At 38.2% G+C, this 24312-nt stretch overlaps 1 protein-coding gene across 1 annotated transcript; it reads right to left on the reverse strand.

Moving 5' to 3' along the window:
- Positions 1 to 2459: 2459 nt before the first annotated feature.
- Positions 2460 to 3533, reverse strand: Dmac1 (distal membrane arm assembly component 1). The gene is made up of 2 exons (XM_021658163.2): positions 3260 to 3533; positions 2460 to 3034 (listed from the first exon to the last, which is right to left on the reverse strand). Exons 1-2 carry the CDS (start codon positions 3498 to 3500, stop codon positions 2970 to 2972), a joined length of 306 nt encoding a protein of 101 aa, XP_021513838.1. The 5' UTR covers positions 3501 to 3533; the 3' UTR covers positions 2460 to 2969.
- Positions 3534 to 24312: the final 20779 nt, after the last annotated feature.

Consider the following 24312-nt stretch of genomic DNA (forward strand, 5'->3'; position numbering starts at 1 on the left):
AAACAAACAACTGAAATTATCTGTTAAGTACTTCAAGTTTTACAGTATTCTTTTTTTTTAAAGGAACTTTTAAAATACAAATTCTGAAAAAGTTTTGTTCGTTTGCTTGTTTGCTTATTCTGATAGGCTTAATAAGGACAATGCTTTGTTCATAGCCACTAAATTGCTCCAAGTGGGAAGAATCAAACACATGTTTTGAACAGGAAAGTTCACAAGGAAAAACTTATTCATAAATAAAAACTTCTAAGGCATTAAAGTGTCTAAATGGTAGTATGACTCAGGCCTACCTCCTTTTATTTTCATTTTATTTAAAAATACAGATACAGCATTTTAAAAAGATGTTTTTAGTTGTGTGTGTGAGACTATGTGTGCATATGTAGGTGTCCATGGAGCTTACTGACTAGGTCCACTTGGATCTAGAGCGTTAGGTGGTTATGATATCTGATGTGGGTGCTGGGGACCAAACTTGGGTCTTCTGCATGTCTGCTTCACATTTGGTGATTCTCATACCTCAACCCCATTTTTTTTTTTTTTTTTTTTGATAGGTTTTTCAGGTTGGCCACAAAACCCCTGCATACTCAAGGATAACTCTGAACCTCTGCTGAGATGTAAGATACTACACTCAGGTTACATAGTCCTAGGGACAGTACCCAAGGCTCCATACATGGCAGGCACTTTTAACAACTGAGATTCATCTCCAACAACTGATGGCAGCAGGTCAGAGTCTCACAAGCAAACATTATGCAGAACTCAGGCTCTGCAGAAGAGAGGGAGAGTTGTTATAAAAAAAAAATCCCATTCATTTGATTTTACCAATAAAGACTCAGGAACCAGATGCTGGAGTGAAAAGCTACTAGCTTAGAGAGGCAGGGAACGCACCCAGCTGATCTTCCTACTCAGACTACATCCCTGGAAGAAAAAAACCTTTCTACTCAGTTCATGTCCTGGATGGAAAAAGCCAAAAAGCCTCTTCTCCTCCACACCCTTCAACTCAATGGTTTTCCTTTCTATTTACTCCCTCAGCTGGTTTCTTGCTCGCCTCTTGACCTATGGCTACCTTTATTTAATACTGTGTTCAGAAAGTTCTTGGATTAAAGGTGTAAGCTAGGACTAAGCCAATCCACAACCACCTATTTACAATAAACAAAATGTTCTTGTATTAAAAAGGTAGGTGTTAAGACTGAGCCATAACAAACAAGAAACAGACTTTTATAGTTCACAATCTCTGGGTTCCCTGCAACAGGGAAGATTATAGGAACCAGAGGGGTCAAGGACACTAGAACATAGCCCACAGAATCAACTAAGCAAAGCTCATAGGTTCTCACAGAGATTTGAGGCAACAATTCGAGATTGTATGGATCTGAATAGGTCCCTGGCATATGTATTATGGTTGTTGAGATTGCTGGTCTGGTGGGCCTTTTAATAGCAGAAGTGGGGTGATGTCTCTGACTCTTGCCTGTTCTTAGGACTCTTTTCCTCTTACTGGGTTGCCGTATCCAGCCTGTCTGTTCCTAGTCTTATAGTAACTTGTTAATGACGTGTTTGGCTGACATCCCTGGCAGGCCTGCACTTTTCTGAAGGAAAATGGAGGAGTCCATTTGCGCGGGCAAGGAGAAGAGGAAGGAACCTGGGAAGAGTGGAGGGAGAGGAAACTGTGGACAGTATATAATGTATAACAGAAGAATAAATTTAAAAAAATACATGAAAAAAATTAAAGTTTTGATTACCACCTTTGTTATCTTGATTTGTGATCTCAGTATCATGACTATAACTGTTTGAGGTACCTTGAATTTCACTAAAAGATGTGTACATTGCTCTATCTCTTCCCATCCCACATCACAGCCTGTTTATTCTGAAAAGCATTACTTAACTTAGTTCAATAACCCTAGGAATCTTTAACTGTCAAGTGAAAGAGTCACACAGCTTGCACTGTAGTGAAAAGCTAGAAAGGAGTAATGTTTATAAGGAAAGCATGTAGAAAGGCATGACAGTCAGGTTAGACCCACTCGCACCAAACTTTCAGCCAAGTTGTAAATGCAAAGGAAACATGTTACTCCTGTAAACCGAAAATAAAAAAGCCTTTTTGCGGATGTGAAAATTTATCATCTTGACAGAAGATCCAGCCAGCCACATTTCGCTAAGACAAAACCTAAGCAAGAGCAAGGCTTTACCCCTCTTCAATTCTCTGAATGCTGAAGGATGAGGAAGGTCCTATAGATTAAAAAAATAAAAATAAAAATAAAAATAAAAAAATTACAGACATTGAGTGAAAGGCATAACCATATATAAAAGTGCAAAGCGAAACAGCAAGCACTGATGTAGAAGCTAAAGCAGGAGCCTCAGATCTAACTAAGTTAACTGATGACAGTAGTCACACTTAACAAGCCGTTCAATATATATCCTTATACGGAAAAAACTGATGCTATTTAGTATGTTCATGAAGCATGAAAGCTTTAAAGTACAGACTGATTCTCATTACGGTTTAATGAAGCTGGAAACTTTGAAGTAAAGACAACATTTACTCAATAACCATTCTGAACATCAGAGGAGCAATCTCTTTTCATGTACCTATCCAATGATAGGTTAGCAATAGCTGTTGATACAATGAGAAAAACAAAAATAATTACTTATTATAATAAAATAGCTTATTTCACTATTGGCTTATCATTTACTCCATTTTAATATTTTCTCAAAGCTGTTATCTTTCAATACAAATTGAACTACAAATAACCTCCGTGGACAAGACAAAGAACAATGTCTGCTTCCAAGGGATTTATTTGTCCCTTTATAATCTATGGGAGTAAAACCATAAACATCCATAGCCAAAGGATGACATCTCATGTTTTCACAGTTGTCTTCGTATGTCGTATAGTGAAGTGCATCCTTGTCCCAGTGTACAAAGATTATCCACCATCCCAAAGCTTGTTCTGTCTGCTGCGCAGTCATGAATAGAAGACAATATTGAGCTTTCAAACAACTCGGTAGGCTTTCCCTTTGGGGTCTGTCAGGACAACTACTCCCCAACAGGCAATACCTGAAGAAAAAAAAAAAAAAGTGCCTTTTGCATCTTGTATTTAACCTTGTGTTAACCCAGCGTTCCGTATATGACATTTTATTTAACCCTCGCAAGGCTGAAGAACCTATCGACAATTCGGGCACCTTTCTTAAAGGACAGTGAGGGCAAAAGCGCCTCCTCCTCATAAACCCCGCGAACCCTGCACCACCCTCGCTCCGCCCCATCCATCCCCGCCCCGCTCACTGATGCCGACGACCATCTGCGCTATAGTTCCTGGGCCAGGTGGAATTCCCTGCTTCAAGGGCCTCCTGGCCACCAAGTAGACATAGGCGCCCGCCCCAAAGAGCGCAGACCCTGAAAGCACACGACAGCTCAGGCAGTTTTTAAACAGGGGGTCCTCGGCCGTTTTCGCAGGTTGGTTTGCGGAAGGAGCTGCAGAAGGAGCAGCGCGACGCTCGGAGCTCACGGACCATGAGGACCCCATGTCAGAAGGGTGAACTGCCGTAAAATGCTGCCGGAAAGCAATACGCTGGCGCAGTAACCGCAGCGCTTCTGGGAAATGTAGTTGCGGTCTGCTAGAGAAAAGGGCGGAACAGGGCGGAGCTGCTGCTGCTTTGGAAGGTTTCCGAGACCTTAACTCAGAGACTGAAAAGCCCAGGCTGCCTCAGCCCTGTGTTTTAGAACCCGTGTTAGACTACTTTCTGAAAGTTTAGAGTTCAGTTTCCTTATAGGAGAAATATGGCTCTCTAAGCTTAATTTGTGTTAACAAATTAAGGTCCTGGCATGAGGTCTAAGCATCAAAGATTACATTTCATACCTTCTTATCCAAGTGCTTACCTATTGCAGTTCCAAGTATTCTGCCGTTTCTCATCAAGCTAGTTTTCTGGATGGTAAGACTGGTGTTAAAGCTGTGTTTGCATCTCTATATCACTACAGGCTCAAAGTTTTCACACTGTATATACTTTGGAAGAAATATACAAATATGATCAAGATATTAAAAATGTGTTTGAATTACCTGAATACTTTCGATCTATCCTTGTTTATTAAGTTTGTGCTTGCTCTCACGTGTCATATTTATGATTTTAGTTTTCTTCAGGAGAAAATTCGGGGCAAACTCGTGTTAATGACTTATTTGTACAGTTTTGCATTTTTATCCTTCAGAATGAACTTTAAAGGGGTGAAGAGATGGCTGAATGGTTAAAGCGCTAGGCGGGAAATGTAAGGAAAACTCATATAATGCTTGGTGGATATAACAGCGCATCTATAGCGGCAGTATTCAAGTCTTTGAGCTCTGAATTCAGTTAAGAGTCCTTGCCTCAACATATAACATGGAAGGCAACCGAGGGAGACTCCAGACATTAATCCCCGACGTCCACAAGCACCTGGGCCCACATTAAAGTCTGTACCCGATCATGTGAACACACATACATGCACACCATACATATGCAAAACAAATGATTTTTTCATTCTGACTACATCTTTGCAAACCAACAGGTATCACCCACCTCTGTCTTATCTCACGTTTCATGTTCTCTGCTTACTGTTGGCTGTGTATTTCTTGTGCTGGTTGTTTTCAAGGGGTTATTGGTTAAACAAAACAAAACAAAACAAAACCCTTAAGTGACACCTGCTAACCTGAAGGAGGCCCCTGAAGACTCAGTAAAGAAACAAACATATAAGGCTTAGGAAATTAAATAATTTCGTAAAGATTCACAAGGCTACCCCTGAAGTTATATATGCAATAAAACTTGGGCAAAGGAGACTGTGACACACAGAGTTGGCCTAGAAATTGAGCAAAAAGCTCCAGAGATGCTGCTTTCATGAATAATCTCCACACTGGGTGAGCCTTTCAGCAATACAGTTGCCATTGACTCACCCATGTTTCTGGAAGCAATTCAGTAAATGCATTAGTTCAGTGAGCTAAGCTGAGAAGCATTTCAGCGGTTGTAGTTTGTCCATTGGTGCCCTGTCTGAAAGGAATGCAGGTTTGTTCATGTCATATGAGAAAATGCATTTCAGAGTTCAGATGGTTTTTATATTATAGAAAATGGGCAAAAAAAGAGCAAGAGGTTTCAAAAGATTTTCTCATTCTGATTAGCATTTAAAATATGTGTGTTTAATTTAATTTTCTAAAATTTAATTTTCTAAAATAAAATGTGATATTTGGAAAGGCAAACATTTCTCTGAAAAAGGAAAAAAAGACGAATAAATAGATCAAAATAAAACTGGAAGAAAAATGGGCTAACCTCTGTTTAATTTAAAAGACTCCCTCAATTATGATATATATATATAGATAAATATACATTATACATATTTTCTGTAGATATACACAAATATATGTTTTCCTATGACTCCATGCATTATACATAGAAAAACAAATGATCAGAAGTTTTGGTTCCACACCTTCTTGTTGCATGTCTGTGTAGCCTTGAAACAGGGACTATTTCTTATGTTAGCTGCGCCTCAGAACTCCTCATATGTAAAAATGAGTTTGGGACTAGGTGCTAATTTTCCTGACTTAAAAATCTGATTATTCCAAATATTTTTCCTACTAACATCCTGCTACATAACTTACCAGATGATTCAGCAAAATTTCATTTAGAAATTCATGATTTGTGCTGCCACTTTTTACTGTGTCTTCAATAGTGCATGTAATTTCTCCTTTTTTACATGACAGTGATTAAAAATATTTTATACATCCTTAAGTAAAAAAACATGTGCATATTAGCATTATGCATGATAATTCTTTATAAATTCTATGCAAGTATGCTTACTTATAATGATAAAACAATAGAATATAAATTTATATATTCCATAAATAGAATAGATAAAAATAATAGAAAATTGAAAGCGTCAGAGGAAAAGGAAATCTGTTGGCAGATAGTTTCTTCTATTCACCACAGGGAAGCCTCATCAATATTATTACCCAAAAAAGACCTGGACAATAACACAAGTCAACATGTCCCCTTGCATGTGGAAACTCCCATCTCTACCCCAGAAGAAAAGATACAAATAATTATTGATTTCAGACAAAAAGAGAATTATTCATCCTTGGGGATGAGCCTCCTACTTGATTCACCAATACCAATGGTGGTCAGCCCTAAAAACATATACATATAAGCAACATGAACTAAGCAGGTTTTATGTATATGTTTCTCTGTGTGTGTGTGTGTATATATATTACATACATATGTATATCTGTGTATATATATTGCATATATACATATATGCCAGGGACCATGAATCCCAGGCATGAAGTCACGGCTGATGCTGGCACCAGGGTGTGCAATCAGCTTTGATCCCCTGGGAAGATTGCTTCCTGAGAAGATTGCTTCCTGAGACCAAGAATCACCCCCCACCTGACCGATTTTAACAGTTAATGATAAAACCTTGGAATGCCTCAATGGCTCACCAGATAACCTCCTGCCCCTCTCCCTCCAATTTTTTACTTCCTTATTCTTTGAGCATAAAAGTAAAGTCTTGCCCTACAATAAACGGACTTTGACAAGGAAAACTGCTTGGTCCGTTCTCTCTTGCCCGTTTTTCTTTCAGGCCTGGTCCTCTTTGAAGACCCCACAAATAATCCGAGTCCCGCAGGCGGGTACACATATATATGTGTGTGTATGTGTAATGATAACGAGAGACATGAATTTGGGAGGAGCAAGTTGGGTGACATGAAAGATGTTCGGGGATGGAGAGGAGGAGGAAATTATGTAAATACCATTCACATGTATAAAAGTTTTAGAAATACATTTAATTTTATGAAAAAAATGAGGGAAGAACTCATTGGGCCCATTAATTTGTTGACAAATTGCCATTATGTTAAATGAACCTTAATATGGTGAAAAATGTAAAACACATTCAAAATTTTCAGTAATAGATTGTTTAATCTGTTTGTTTAAGATACTTTTCAAAAGATATCCATCTTCTTATGTTTGATTCAAGTACATGATTTTAAATGTTTTGTGGGGGTCATTTTAGTATGATCTTGTTCTAAAATTTAATAGTGGCTTCTTGAGAACATATTCCTTAAAACAGCACAGAATACACATTGAATTGAGATGGACCAATATTACTCTGGCTAGAAATTATTGGAAGGGTAAAGATACCCGTTGAGATAAACGATACACAAGGCTTTGAAGACAAGTCCAGAGACTGATGGAAATGCGTGGGGCTATTGCTAAAGGAGTAGTGTATGTACTCAGAAGGAAGACAGGGATGTAAAGGCTGAATTTGCCTCATTGTTCATCATTATATACATGTCTTTTGCTTGTATTGTTCGCTGTGTTTCATTTGCTGGTTATGGACCTCAGAGCCATGGAATTTATCCTATTAAGAAATTTTAAAAGTTAAGATATGTTAAGAATTTCATAACCCAGAGCTCCCTTCACCCATTAGTATACCTGCTATCCACTTCCTCTTTTCCCTAAGAAGTAGGGTTGTCAGTGTCTTATGTATCTTTTCAGAAGTCTAAAGGATGTACATATGTACTTATATCTACATATGTAGACTTTCCTATAATTTTAAAAGTTATTGTACGTCAATGAATATTGGAAGAAGTTCACCTTTTGTATCAGTCTTCCCTGCACCAGTATGAGGATGAGCTCTTCTATATTTAACTGATACCACAGTGGTAGATAAATGTGCATTTAGTATGCTTCTATGGCTTTACTGTTTTAAATAGTGCTCAACAAATAACTATGTACATCACATCACAAACATGGGAACTAAGCTACGGAATTTATATATGTGCAAACTTTACCAAACTACTTTTCATAGACGTTGTAGCAACCAATTAATATTTTGAGCCACAAGTCCAGGAATATCTGGTCTCTAAAACAGAATTGTTGAAATTTAATCTTTCTTTTTGTGGTTATGTTACTTAATGTATTTTTTGGAGGGTCATATTCTCTCCTTTTTTGAATTTTATGTATCCTTAGCCTGTTTTCTCTTCCAGCTGTTCTGTTCTCCCACTAGAGGGATGAACTTTTGTATGTGACATATGTTCATAAAGTTTTCTCCCAATTCAATATTTATCTTTTGACTTTGTTTGCTTTGTTTTTCACTGAATCCGTTTATTAGTTTAGTCATTTATAGGTATCACATATCAAATACAGGGACTTACTCATGATAGACAAGTGTTCTCCCACTCAGCTGTGTCCTAGTCACACCACATCTATCTTTTACAGCCACAGCCTTTCACAAGTTATCTCCTTGGTTCCAAATAAATTGAAAGGCCTTCCCTCTACAGTTGTTTCTAATGCTTGACTGTTTACAAAGCACTTGGAACCCTGATACATTTGGAATTTCCCCATAATAATATGTGCAGCTGTTATTTTTCACCCTTAAAGGTGACTCAGGTCTCCCAACAATATTGAACGACCTGTTTTTCCTTACCTATACAAACCACTTTAAGCTAATGATTCCTTTTTTACGGACATGAAGACTATTCTTTTGGCAGTTTATTAAGTAAACATTTTTTGTTTCTAAAATAAAAGTAAATGCCATATATATTTATATTCCTACCAGGCACTTATGACCTGTTCCAATGTCTGCCTACTTGCTCATGTATGCATATCACACTCTTTTAGTTATGGAATTCCTGTCATGTGTGGATACTTAAAGGATCTGCCCTACTATGGTCTTGACCTTTCTGAGCTATGTTTACCTATTTTTCCAACAGAACTTTTTATTCACTTTGAGTTTCTAATTAAAGTTTGCTGGTAGTTTCACTAGACTTGTATTAGAAGTCTAGGTTAGTCTGTTAATAACTGACATCTTCATCAGAGTGAATCACTGGAAGATATCAAATGTACTTTATTTTGTACACATTTTTTCTTTATATTCCTCCATAGCATATTGTAGGTTTTTTTTTTTTTTAATTATTTCAGACTTTAAAAAAAGTGATGTTCCTGGAAGTAAGGCATCTTTGAACTATTGTATAATCATTTACTTATGTATCTATCTATCTATGTATCTATCAATTATCTATCTATCTACCTATTTATTTTGGTTTTTCAAGACAGAGTTTCTCTGTGCCTTGACTTCCCTGGAAGTTATTTTGTAGACCAGGCTGACCATAAGCTCACAGAGATCCCTCTGCTTCTTTTGAGTGTATTGTATATTCTAATTGTTCATGATTTATATATAATGAAGTTCTTTATTTCCCTAGATTCTAATATAAACTACCAGTAAATTCTGGTTAAACCCACAAAATGTTGATAGTTTTCTTTTTTGTGCTATGTTTGTTAATTTGAGAGATCAGTTGTGTGTCTTACACACATACACACACACTCATACACATTCCACACACAAAAAAAAAACTGATTGCATTGCTTCCTTTTCTGAACTCTAGAACTCCTTAGATGTCCTTAAATGTCTTTAATGAACTTCTTTTGAAAAACTTTCATAGAAATTTTCTATTAAATCGTCAAATACAAGCATGGTCTTTGGAGGAAGGGACTTTGTCTCTTTATTTGTATTTTGTGAATCTATTTTCTTTTGAAAACCATTATAAAAAGCACTTTAAATAACTGCATGTACTTAATTAAACTTCTGTCTCAAACTATATGCTCATAAACTATATGTTCATAAAGGTAACTTGTTGGGTATTGTAAGTAATCCAATCTACAATCAATAAATATGCTAAATTTACAAGTACATAGATAAATTGTGTAAGCTAGTAATGAAAACCAGAGCAAAGCTAATTGTCACCATCCTGCAGTGATACCTGAATACTACATGAGTGAAGGCTAGTGGGAAAGAGACAGGGCAACACAAAGAAAGACAGCAAGTCTAGGCTCTGATTTAGGTGTCAATTTAATAATAGTAAAACTGTTGGGAGCCGCTGTTCTAGCAGCTGCTTTGATATTTAAATCTCAGCCTAAAGACTGGTTTTACCAGGCCTTCACTGAAGTCAGGGAAAAATTTCCAAGTCCATCTCCTTTTGTTTGTGACAGCAGGTGGGAGAGCTTGTCAAAATCACACCTCTTGTTTCACCTCTTTGTGAATTTAACCCATTGTGCTGAGCTGTTTTTACTGTGACTTAAAAGCACTCTGAAATAAAGCCAGGGGCTGGTCGAATCTAGTCTCCATTAGAGCCTCTCAGAAAGGTTCCATGTGTTGTGTGTTAGTTTATTTATTTTAATCCTCACTTCCCGACTCAAGAACCATTTGACTCTGCTGGCAGGCTCCGGCATAAAACCAATAATTACATAGCAGAAAAATACAAGCAGTTTCTCATGACCATAGCTTTGCTCTGCCAAAACATATGAGAGCTCACTGAAGGTTACACAGAAACTGCTGTCTGGTTACCATGGTTGCATAGAATTTATTGTCTAGTTCTCAGGGTCAGAGCCCTCTGCTGTAGAATTGCCAGGGTGAGTCTCTGAGACACCAAGCTTTAGATTAGAACCAGGGCCAAGAGGCCGAATTCCACTGCTGAGATGCATGCTCCAATTTGCCATTGACTCCAAATGGGCTGCCACAGCTAATCATTTGTTGTTGTTTTTGTATGATAGAAAAATTTCTGATAGGGTAAAAATGTGTTGATTTTGAATTGTCTTTTTAAATATAGATTATAAAAATAATTTTACATATCTATTACATTAAGAAATATAATAATTTACTGAAAAATATTCCAGTATCGATTTGTTCTGTAGCATATTTGCTGATAATACTTTCCAAATCTGAGAATTTTAACTTGAGCCAACAAGTCAGGTATGATGACTTGCATGAGTCATGTGATAACTTTTCTCCTGAAATACTGCCAGTTTCTTAGCTTAGCTTGATGTTCCCTTGTTTTGCTAATGTGCTACATTATATTATGCTTTTGTGGCTTGTGATATATGCACTTCCATTTTATCCAAGTATCACTCCTGAGTACTCTCAAGAAAGGATTTCTCTAAAATAATCTTTGGAGTTAAAAAATTAAGCTGTGTCTGTGATTTCTGAATACTCCTCCCAGATTCTTGATATTGAAATTTCTAAGTATGATGGTGAGGTCCATAAGCTTTTAATTATTTTCTGAAAAATCAGCATCTACTTGTAACATTTCTATAGACAGGATTTGGAAGAATTTAACGTAATAGACTTTAATTGTTTATTTTCTTTCTCTCTCAGCTTCCTAAGATTCCATATGGTTCCTTGGATATGTTTTGTGTTCTGTCATTTGTAACTGTTTTACCATCTTTTGGAGTGTTTCCTTTATACAGGCTATTCTAGCCTGTTCTCTTGATGGGGTTTCAAAAAGACAAATCTATAGAAAATTAGTACTTCTCATATGCAAATGACAAACACACTGAGAAATAAATCAGTGAAAAAATAACTTTCATAATATAATCAAAGAAAATACTTTGGGTAACTCTAAGCAAGCAAGTGAAAAGACATATAAAAAAATTAGCGAGGGGGCAAGATGGCGGCGCCGGGAGGCCTCTCATTCTGAGCAGCAGCAGCAGCAGGATCAGAACAGTGACCAGTAATCAGAACTCGCAGCCATAAAACACAGTCATTATGTTTCCCAGGTGAGAGGATACCCCACGGTGGGGGATTCAATCAGCTTTTAACTCAACCGGCTAAACCGTGGAAGAGATCCCAGTTCTGCCAGACGCTTGGCTGCCGTCTGCCAGCCCCAGCCCCAGCCCCAGCCCAGAGCCACAAGCCAGTGTCTCTGGTCACGGTCCCAGACTGAACCCTGTGCACCACACTATCAGAGACTGGAATTTTCAGTCGAGAGATAACCCCAGGGTACAGAAAACGATCGGGACCGGCCTTAAGTCACCCAGACATCCCCTGGAAAAGACTCGGGTTCCACGGGCACCCCACGAGCCAGCCCGGAGCCAGAGCCGGGGACCCAGGCTCCAGCACCACAGAGCTCTGCCTGCGTGCACACCTGATTTGCCGCCTGAGATAGAACTGTGGGCACCAGGGCACCAGTGAATGAGTTTCACTGTCTGGTGCAAACACACAGGAAGGAAAACGGATGGTCTGATCTCAGAGCACTCAGCCGACACCCCCAGCCTGAAAAGGTCCCCGGAAAATTACCCAGCTTAGGGAGGCACCCAGGCTCCCAAAGGCCACAAAGGCAGACACAGGCAGTTTCTGCGCACCAGACAGCTGGCAGAGACTGAGCTGCCATCATTCAGCTGTGCTCCAGGCACAGGCAGTTTCTGTGGCCAGCCAGCTGGCGGACACTGAACAGTGTGCACCAGGGCAAAAAAAGGCACTGGGAGTCCTTGTCTCCAGAGAATCCACACAGAAGGAAGGAAACTGTACTGACTTAAATCACCCAATCCTTCCCTAGAAAAAGTCTAGCAGACCAGTGGGGCCGAAGCGCCATCAGGCAGCTGTGATCCAGACACAGGCACAAACAGTTGCTGCCCACCTGATATCCAACTGGGTCACAGCAGCTGATCATTAAATTTACAACAACAAACCCAGAAACAGGGCAGCTGCCCTCAGGACATCCCTGGGTGAGAGGAGAACACTCTCGACTAACAAAGACCACAGTTACCACTCAGGTCTATATCCCTGAGGTGAGAAACTCCTGACAAAACACCAGCCATCCAGGGACTATACCCAAAAAGCTGAGAAGACATCCTTCAGGAAAAACCAGCTTTCTGCAAAGGGGATTCTCTCCACCACAGGATCCCCAGGAACTACCAGAAAATAACCCCAAGCACCTAAGATAGCACAATGGGTAGAGGCCAGCGTAAAAGCTCAAGCAACAAAAGACAGAGCAATATGGCATCTCCAGAACCCAGTTACCCAGGGGCAAGTAGACCTGGACACCCCAGCATAACTGAAATCCAAGAAGATGACCTAACAACTATGCTCATGAAGATGATAACAGAGGAAACAAATAAGATATGTAAAGACATAGAGGAAGATAAACTCAAACAGAATATTGCCATCTGTAAAGAAATAGAGGAAGCTGCAGCCAAACAGTTTATGGCCTTTAGAAAGGAAATGCTTAAAACACTGAATGAAATAAAAGAAACAGAGTTGAAGGAACTAAAAGAAAAACAGGAAAGTACAATCAGACAGGTGAAGGAAGTAAACAAAACAACTCAAGACCTGAAGATAGAATTGGAAAAATTAAAGAAAACACAAATGGAGGAAATAATGGAAAGGAAGAATCTAGGGAAGAAAACAGGAACTACAGAGGTAAGCATAAGCAACAGACTACAAGAGATGGAAGAAAGAATCTCAGGTGTAGAAGATACAATGGAAGAAATCGATGTATCTATCAAAGAAAATGTTAAATCCAAAAAATTCCTGACACACACCGTCCAAGAAATCCAAGACAATATGAAAAGACAAAACCTAAGAATAATAGGTATAGAGGAAAAAGAAGACTCCCTTCTCCAAGGTCCAGAAAATATTTTCAACAAAATCATTGATGAAAATTTCCCCAAGCTAAAGGAGAGGCCAATTAGAATACATGAGGTCTACAGAACACCCAACAAATTAGACCAGAAAAGAAAATCCTCCCACCACATAATAATCAAAATAGTAAGTATACAGAACAAAGAAAAAATACTAAAAGCTGCAAGGGAAAAAGGCCAAGTAACATATAATGGCAAACCCATTAGAATCACACCTGACTTTTCAACAGAGACTATGAAAGCCAGAAGGGCCTGGACGGATATCATGCAGACCCTAAGAGAACACAGATGTCAGCCCAGGCTACTATTACCCCGCAAAACTCTCAGTCCTCATAGATGGAGAAAACACGATATTCAATGAGAAAAACAAATTTCAACAATACCTACAAACAAATCCAGCATTACAGAAGACACTAGAAGGGAAAATACAACCCAGGAAAACTAGCTACATTCAAGAAAACACAGGAAATAAATAACCTCACTTCAGTAAAACAAAAAGCAACCAAGCACACAACCTGATGACCACAGCCAACATCAAAATCAAGGGATCTAACAGCCACTGGTCATTAATCTCTCTCAACATCAATGGACTCAACTCTCCAATAAAAAGACACAGATTAACAGAATGGATACGTAAACTAAACCCAGCAATCTGATGCATACAAGAAACACACCTAAGACACAAAGATAGACATTACCTGAGGGTAAAGGGTTGGAAGAAGACTTTCCAAGCAAACGGATCCAAGAAGCAAGCAGGAGTAGCCATTCTAATATCTGATAAAATAGACTTTCAACGAAAATTAATACAAAGAGATGGGGAAGGACACTTCATACTCATCAAGGGAAAATTCCACCAGGAAGACATCACAATCCTGAACATCTATGCCCCAAATACAAGGGCACCCATATTTGTGAAAGAAACATTGATAAAATTTAAAGCACATATAGATCCCCACACATTAATAGTGGGAGACTTCAATACCCCACTCTCAACAAAGGACAGGTCAAAAAAACAGAAATTAAACAAAAAAACAATGTCTCTGACAGAGGTCATGAATCAAATGGACCTAACAGACATTTACAGAACTTTTCACCCAAACACAAAAGAATTTACCTTCTTCTCAGCACCTCATGGAACCTTCTCCAAAATAGACCTTATAGTGGGTCACAAAGCAAGCCTCAACAAATACAAGAAGATTGAAATAATCCCTTGTATCTTGTCTGATCACCATGGAATAAAGCTGGACCTCAACAATAACAGAAATAACAAAAAGCCTACACACATGGAAACTGAACAACTTGTTACTAAATAACAGCTGGGTCAGGGAAAAAATAAAGAAAGAAAATAAAGTCTTTCTAGAAATCAATGAAAATGAAGACACAACATACCCAAACTTGTGGGACACAATGAAAGCAGTGCTAAGAGGAAAGTTCATAGCACTAAGTGCCTTCAAGAAGAAATTCTAGAAAGCTCATTCAAGCACCTTAATGGCTCACTTAAAAACCCTAGAAAAACAAGAAGCAGACACACCAAGAAGGAGTAGACGGCTGGAAATAATCAAACTCAGGGCTGAAATCAATCAATTGGAAACAAATAAAACAATTCAAAGAATCAATGAAACCAAGAGCTGGTTCTTTGAGAAAATCAACAAGATCGACAAAACCTTAGCCAAGCTAACTAAAAGGCAGAGAGACACCACCCAAATCAACAAAATCAGAAATGAAAAGGGGGATATAACTACAGACACTGAGGAAATCCAAACAATCATTAGGACTTACTTCAAAAGTCTATATGCCATAAAATTTGAAAATCTAAATGAAACGGACAATTTTCTTGATCAATTTGACTTAACAAGGCTGAATCAGGACTAGGTAAATCAACTAAATAGTCCTATATCCCCCAAAGAAATAGAAGCGGTCATCAAAAGTCTCCCATCCAAAAAAAGCCCAGGACCAGATGGCTTCAGCACAGAATTCTATCAGACCTTCAAAGAAGAGCTAACACCAATTCTCTTCAAACTACTCCACAAAATAGAAACAGAAGGAAGATTACCAAACTCATTCTATGAAGCCACAGTCACCTTGGTACCTAAACCTCACAAAGACTCAACAAAGAAAGAGAATTTCAGGCCAATCTCCCTTATGAACATTGATGCAAAAATACTTAATAAAATACTTGCAAACCGAATCCAAGAACACATCAAAGATATTATCCACTATGACCAAGTAGGCTTCATCCCAGGTATGCAGAGGTGGTTCAATATACCGAAATCCATCAATGTGATCCACCATATTAACAAACTGAAAGAAAAAAAAAACCACATGATAATCTCCCTAAATGCTAAAAAAGCATTTGACAAAATCCAACATCCATTCATATTTAAAGTATTGGAGAGATCAGGGATACAAGGCACATATCTAAACATAGTAAACGCGATATACAGCAAGCCTATAGCCAACATCAAACTGAACGGAGAGAAACTTAAAGCAATCCCACTAAAATCAGGGACAAGACAAGGCTGCCCACTCTCTACATATCTCTTCAACATAGTGCTGGAAGTCCTTGCTAGAGCAATAAGACAGTTGAAGGAGATCAAGGGGATACAAATTGGAAAGGAAGAAGTCAAATTATCACTATTTGCAGATGATATGATAGTATACGTGAGTGACCCCAAAAACTCTACTATGGAACTCCTACAGCTGATAAACACCTTCAGAAAAGTGGCCGGATACAAAATTAACTCAAAAAAATCAGTAGCCCTCCTGTATACAAAAGACAAAAAGGCCGAGAAAGAAATTAGGGAAACAACACCCTTTACTATAGCCACAAATGACATAAGGTACCTTGGAGTAACCCTAACCAAGGAAGTCAAAGACTTGTATGAAAAAAATTTCAAATCTCTGAAGAAAGAATTAGAAGAAGATATGAGAAGATGGAAAGATCTCCCATGCTCATGGCTTGGCAGGATTAACATAGTAAAAATGGCCATCTTACCAAAAGCAATCTACAGATTCAATGAAATGCCCATCAAATTACCAACACAATTCTTTAAAGACCTGGAAAGAAAAATTCTCAACTTCATATGGAATAACAAGAAACCCAGAATTGCTAAAACAATCCTCTACAATAAAAGATCTTCTGGAGGTATCTCCATCCCTGATCTTAAGTTGTACTATAGAGCAACAGTTTTAAAAACTGCATGGTACTGGCATAAAAACAGAATGGTGGATTAATGGAACCGAACAGAGGACCCAGAAATAAACCCACACACTTATGGACACCTGATCTTTGACAAAGACGCCAAAACCATTCAATGGAAAAAAGATAGCATCTTCAACAAATGGTGCTGGTCCAACTGGATGTCTACATGTAGAAAAATGAAAATAGATCCATACTTATCACCCTGCACAAAACTGAAGTCCAAGTGGATCAAAGACCTCAACATAAAACCAGACACATTAAACCGGCTTGAAAAAAAAGTGGGAAATACCCTAGAACTCATTGGTACAGAAGAAAACTTCCTGAACAGAACACCAACAGCACAGGCTCTAAGAGCAACAATCAATAAATGGGACCTCATGAAACTGAAAAGCTTCTGCAAAGCAAAGGACACCGTCATCAAAACAAAGCGACCGCCTACAGATTGGGAAAGAATCTTCACCAACCCTTTATCTGACAGAGGACTCATATCCAGTATATATAAAGAACTAAAGAAGCTGAAAAACAGCAAACCAAGTAATCCACTTAAAAAATGGGGAACAGAGCTAAACAGAGAATTCTCTGTAGAGGAATCCCGAATGGCAGAGAAGCACTTAAAGAAATGCTCAACCTCACTAGCCATTAGGGAAATGCAAATCAAAACGACCCTGAGATTTCACCTTATACCCATGAGAATGGCCAAGATCAAAAACTCAAGTGACAACACATGCTGGAGAGGTTGTGGAGAAAGGGGATCCCTTCTCCACTGCTGGTGGGAATGTAATCTTGTACAACCACTCTGGAAATCAATCTGGTGCTTTCTCAGACAACTAGGAATAGCACTTCCTCAAGATCCAGCCATACCACTCCTGGGCATATATCCAAAAGAGGCTCAAGTATACAAAAAGGACATTTGCTCAACCGTGTTTGTAGCAGCTTTATTTGTAATAGCCAGAAGCTGGAAACAACCCAGATGCCTCTCAACTGAAGAATGGATGCAGAAATTGTGGTACATCTACACAATGGAATATTACTCAGAAATGAAAAATAAGGAAATCATGAAATTTGCAGGTAAATGGTGGGATCTGGAAAGGATCATCCTGAGTGAGTTGTCCCAGAAGCAAGCAGACACACATGGTATATACTCACTCATATAGACATACAACATAGGACAAACCCACTAAAACCTGTGCATCTAAAGAAACTAAGCAAGAGAGAGGACCCTAACTAAAATGTCCAATCCCCATCTGGAAAGGCAAAGAGGATGGACATTAGAAGAAGAAGAAACAGGAAACAATCTAGGAACCTACCACAGAAGGCCTCTGAAAGCCTCTGCCCTACAGACTATCAAAGCAGATGCTGAGCCTGATGGCCAACTGTTGGGCAGAGTGAATGGAATTTTATCTAAGAACTGGAAAATAGTAAGAGCTGGAGAGGACAGGTCTTCACAAGGAGAGCAACAGAACAAGAAAATTTGAACATTAGCAACCCCAAAAATTAAACCAGAGAGTTCCTACAGCTAATAAACTTCAGCAAAGTGGCTGAATTTGAACACAGGGAACTTCCCAGAGACTCATACTCCAACCAAGGACTATTCATAGAGATAACCCAGAACCCCTGCACAAATGTAGCCCAGGGCAGTTCAGAGTCCAATTGGGTTACATAGTAATGTGAAGAGGGACTGCCTCTGACATAATATGATTGGCCTGCTCTTTGATCACCTCCCCCTGGGGGGGAGCAGCCTTACCAGGCCATAGTAGAGGACAATGCAGCCATTTTTGATGTGAACTGATAGACTAAGATCAGAAAGGAGAGGAGAACCTCCCCTATCAGTGGACTTGGGGAGTGGCATGCATGCAGAGGGAGGAGGAAGGGTGGGATTGGGAGGGGAGGAGGGAGGGACTTATGGGGGGATGCAGAATGAATAAAGTGTAATTGATGAAAAGTTAAAAAAAAATAAATAAAAAATTAAAACTTTGAAGATAGAATTCAAGAAAAATATAATAATAAGAAAAAATCTTCCATGGATTTGTAGCATTAATATAGCAAAAAATGCCCATCTCCCAAAATCAAATATGCAATTACCACCAAAATTCCAAATCATTTTTTTCATAAACTTTGAAACAAAACAAAATAAAACAACCCCAGCTTCATATGGGAATACATGAGATTCAGAATAATTAAAACAATCCTGAATAGTAAAAGAACTGTTAGAAATATCACCATTCCTTATTCCAAGTTTTAACTATCCACTGTTATTAAAAACAAAAACAAAAAACCAGACACGTTAATCATGAAATTTAAGTGAAGACCCAGCCATAAGTGCACCTATTTATGGGAACCTAATTTTTAACAATGAAACAAGAAATACACAGTGAAATCAGATAGTATATTCAACAAATGGTGCTGATCAAATTGAATGGTTGCATATAAAAGAATGCAAATAGATCTATATTTATCACTGTGAACAAAATTCAACTTCAAATGGATCCAAAATCTCAACATAAACAAAGATACACTCAATCTGAGAAAAGAAAAACTGTCAAATAGCCTTGGATTTATTGGCACAAGAAAAAAATTATGAACAGGGCACTGTTAGTACAATTACTAAGACCAGCAATTGATAAATGGAACCTAATGAAGCTGCAAAGCTTTTGTATGACAAAGAACACCATGACCAAGATAAACCAGCAGCTTACAGAATGGAAAATACCTTTACCATTTGCATAACTAGTAAAGGGCTAATACCTAAAATATATTTTAAAAAATTAAAATAAAAAGGCTGGATATCAAGAAAACAAGTAATCCAAACTTAAAAAAAAAAAAAAGGAGTGGGAACCTAAACATAGATTCTCAAAAGTTGAAACACAAAGTGATCAGAGGAATGCAAATCAAAACTCTACACAGACTGCATGTATAGATAAGGAAAATGTGATATATCTGTACAATGAAATATTACTTAGCTGAAAAAAAATTTAAAAATCCACAAAATCCTGAAAGGTAATTGAATAAACTAGAAAAAAAATATCATCCTGAGTATTGTAACCCAGACTCCAAAACACAAATCTTGCTTATATTCTTTTCTATGTGGATGTTAGATTTTAGGCCTTTGACAGGCATGCTATAACCCATATAACCATAAAGATTAAGTACAGGGTAAGGTACTAGAAGGTGAGGAATGTTCTCCCAAAGAAGAAGATATAAGATAGATAGTTATGATGAACAAGGGTTGGTAGGGGAAAGGAGCCTGGAATCGGAAGATTAAACAGAGAGAGGAAGGGAATGTACTGTAATGAAGGGAATGTGGGAGGAGATGGCTAACTCTAAGACTGTTTGAGGGGCTACATGGAAATCTACTATAGTAAAATCGACTGAAAATATGTATGTATATGGAAAAAAAAAGCTACAGAGAATCACCAATTAATTGGGGAAACAAAGCCCCAACAAAACATGCATTACCACCTAATGAAGTCTCCAGTGCTAGTTATGGGGTTATACATAATGAATTGTTAGCCAAAGGAGACTCATGGGACTGTCAAACAACCCTGGCTATTTCCAGGGTTACTGGTTTCTCTCCACAGACTCTATTTTAGTTTAGGTTAGGTTAGGCTTTATTGCTAAAGACAACACCTCATCACCTACATATCTCATTGAACAACATGAAGTTGTGCTTGTGCCAAAATAGAGACTTCACTCTAACTGACTATGTTGGTGGTGCTGGAAAGCACTCTGCTTGCTATGAAAGGGCAAAAGTAAACACCAACACAGCTACAAACCCTTTGATCTACAATGGTGATCTACTTGCATGATAAGGTGATATGATGGTGGAACAAAAGTTATGAGAGTAAGTAATCATTATCCAATTGGATTATAATTGGGACCACTCCATAAGTTAGAATCCATACCTGACACTGACCACATAGCCAGGAATCTGTGACTAAATAGGCCTGGGATCCACAGGAAAATCAGATACTACTGTTCTGCTAAAGAAATGCAGCAATATAATGACTAACAGCACATTTGGCTAAACTTGTAGAACAGTATCTCATTCAGCTATCATTGAAGAATTTTCCGTGCATGGTCCTTGTTTGGAGTATCAGTCTCACAAAAGACTCTTGGCCCCAGATTTTTTGGTTCTGTAATATAACCTAGAACCCCTGCACAGATGTGGCTCATGTCAGGTCAGTGTCCAAGAGGGTACCCTAGTAATAGGAACAGGGACTGTCTCTGACATGAACTCATGTGCTGGATCTTTGATAACCTCCACCTGAGGGGGGAGCAGCCTTGCCAGTCCACAGAGGAAGACAATGAAACCAATCCTGATGAGACCTGATAGACTAGGGTCAGATGGAAGGGGAAGAGGACCTCCCCTATCATTAGACTGGGAGAGGGGCATAGGAGAAGAAGAAGAAGGAGGGAGGGTGGGATTAAAAGAGGATGGGGGAAGGAGCTACAGCTGGGATACAAAGTGAATAAACTGTAATTAATAAAAATAAAATAAAAATCAATAAAAGAACTAATCTACTATAAATGATCTGAATATAAAAAATCTACTATAAATGATCCTGATATAGTGGTATTATCATTACAATTTTTAATTATTAAATTTAAGACTGTATGCTGTAATAATGAATTAAGTAATACATTCTCTCTTTCTCGAAATAAAAAAAAATCTTCCTGCAGGAGATGGAAACTAATAGAGACCCACAGGTGAACAATAAGGAGAGAGTAAATCTTTTCATCTAAGCCCTCTGCTCAGGGCTCAGGGAGCTATGCAGAAGAGGAGAGGAAAAGATTATAAGAGCCAATGGGAATAGGAGACACCAGGGAAACCATATCTTCCATGCACAACAGGATTGACATACATGTGAAGTCATAGAGACTGTGTCAACCTGCACATGTCAAAGGCAGTTGTGTTCCAGCACTGAGAGGGAAAATGGTAATAAGTTTTCACCTGTAATGCAGAAGCTATCTCAAATTGTTAACTGTTCTTTTCTCAAAGAAAAAATTAGTTTCCTCCAATCAAGTCTCACTGTATAGCCCCATGCCCATAGTAGCTGGTCAATGGTACAATATTATTTTGGGAGATTATTTTATCTCATAATGTGTTTCTTGTTGTTGATTGTTTTTTTTTGTTTGTTTGTTTTTGTTTTTTGCCTTATAGATCTTGTGCTTCTATATTATAATTTCCAATTTTGTGGTTTTGTGAGTTTGGTGTGTATGTTTGTGTGTTTCTACTCATGCTTTTTAATTTTTTCACATAAATTTTTAATTAATAAAAGATTACTGTAAAATAATTTTATAGCAAGAACAGTATAAAAAGTATGATAAAAGATGTATCTTTGTCTGTCTTTGTAAAAGAAACTTTTATTAGAGCATGAGAGTCTTAATCTCAGGGTGATGGGTTCGTTCCCCACTTGGGCACCATAGGAAATAGGAACTTTTACTTACTTTGTTCAGTTGTTGTCTTGGAATCTTACTTCCTTCTGCTAAGTTAGGCCTAGTCCTGGAACCCTCTAGCCTTCATACAATCTAACCTAATCCTAAAATGTTTTCAGCCTCTGGGACTTACTGCTTATTTAGCTCACCCTTTCTTGTCCTTACTGTGCTGGCTGGTTCAACAGTTTGAGCTGTTCTGGCTTCAACTCCTCTACTAAATGAATTATTCAATCTGGCTTTTATTTCAGCCCCTGAATTGCTCTGCTTGGCCTTCAACAAACTCAGGCAATCTTCTCTAATCTCCTAGATCCTTCTCATTCTCTGGCTCCTTTGGTCTTCACCTGAGCTCTCTCTCTACAACCTGTCTCTGTTACTGTCCTGGTAAAAACTGCCTCTTCTCTCTCTGCATTGACCCTTAAGTAGCTTCCTTTTCCTGTCTCTTCTTGTAAGAGTTGGGTGTATCCTATTTTGCCAAGTCTTTCTCTGATTTGTCACCTTTTTCTGCCACTCAGTTAGGCATCACTTTCAAAGATGAGTGCTTCTTTCTTTTATATTCATTGTTTGGGATTAAAGGCATGTACCACCATACCTGGACCTAAGCTTTTTATCACCTGAAACTTGCTCTATACCAGGCTGGACTTGAACTTGGGTCTGATTACCCCTGTCTGATGGATTAAAGGTGTGTCTGTATTGAAGCTGGATCACACAGACCTAGAAGGTCTTTGAATGTGATCTTTAGCCACTATAACCATGTTTTATATTAAAATTCCTCTACAGTCATGTTGTCTCTCCATAACCATAAAGCTCTACCTAACACAGTGAAACTGTTTTGGAAAGATTTAGGAGGTGTGGCCTTGATGGAGGAGACAAATCACTGGGCATAAGATTTGAAGTTTCAAAAGCTCATGCCAGTCCTGTTTATCTCTCAGTCGTGTGGTTGTTGTTTCAAGATGTGAGCTTTCAGCTACTTCTCCAGTGTCTTGCCCGAATGTCTGCTGCCATGGTCATAGACTCACCCTCTGAAATTGTAAGCCCCCAATAAACTCTATTTTATAAAATTTTTCTTGGTTATGATGTTTTAGCACATCAATAAAAAAAGTAAGACATCAACTCAGTACTGATCTCTTTGCCTAAATGATTAGGAAGACCCCTGAATACCAAGTCAACAAATGCTTGACAAGGGCAATAGAATGTCTTCCTGAAAGGACTAAATCTTGTCCATGTTCTATAATGTGGGAATCTTTTAATATCTGCATGTAAAAGCAAATCATATGTGTTTCTTATTCCTTATTGATAGTGTTTAGACATATACTAGAAACATATATTCATTTATATTCATTTTTAAAGCATACTTGTACTGTTTGCCATGATGCTTTTTTACCTAATTGGCATTCAGTAAATATCTATGTATTTCATTACTGGTACACAGTCTTCAACCTGTACTTTATGAAGTGCTTTCCATATTCTGGGTACACATTAAGAAATACAGAGTTCTCCTTTTCCTTTCTGTAGTTTGAACTGACAAGAGGCTTGAAAAATAAACAATTGAAAATGGCATTCCTAAAGGTAACCATCAAGTGTAATAAGGCTCAAGTCAAATGGCTGGGCTGTCAGAGTAAAATACAGCCTATTGACTTCCTTCTCACTAGGGAAAAGTACTGCATGCCACTTACCACAGACAGCCAGAAGAAAAAGGATCACCCTGAAAACTGCGGGAGGGAATTCCATGTTCAGCTTTGAGAAAGACACAAATCCAGCTTGTCCTATGTAACTACACTTTTTAAAATAAAGGTTGTAGGTAGACACCACAACCATCTTGCTTTAAGAAACAATGTACCACCACAGTTAAAAATCCTACCAACATAACCAACAGTATGAAAAAAAAAGTCATAACAAATTATTAAATACAAACCTCAAATGGGGCAGAGGGTGTGAAGTGGGGTAACTTTCACACAGTGTCCAGGATCAAGTTTTCCTTCTAAGCCTCTCACATTGTTAATCTATAAATACAGCTCCCACCTAAAAGGGGAAAATAGATGATGGTTTATTATAGAGCTAAAATCGAAAGACCATGTCCAGGGAACATAGATTCAGGTTACCTTTTCCTTTTCTTTTCTTTTTTTAATTTAATTTTATTTTATTAATTACAGTTTATTCACTTTATATCCCCCCTGTACCTCCCAATTCCACCCTCTCTCTTCCCCATCCATGTCCCTCTCCTAGTCCACTGAAAAGGGAGGTCCTCCTCCCCTTCCCTCTGACCCTAGTCTATC

The sequence above is a fragment of the Meriones unguiculatus genome, chromosome 12 (genome assembly GCF_030254825.1).
Source record: "Meriones unguiculatus strain TT.TT164.6M chromosome 12, Bangor_MerUng_6.1, whole genome shotgun sequence".
In the NCBI taxonomy this organism is placed as follows: Eukaryota; Metazoa; Chordata; class Mammalia; order Rodentia; family Muridae; genus Meriones; species Meriones unguiculatus.

Bases quoted from the DNA above. Each gene is read 5' to 3' on its own strand.
- Dmac1 (XM_021658163.2), bottom strand. From the start codon at position 3,500: ATGGGGTCCTCATGGTCCGTGAGCTCCGAGCGTCGCGCTGCTCCTTCT. The intron at 3,035-3,259 runs GTGAGCGGGGCG...TTTTTTCTTCAG, and splicing joins GCAGATGGTCGTCGGCATCA to GTATTGCCTGTTGGGGAGTA.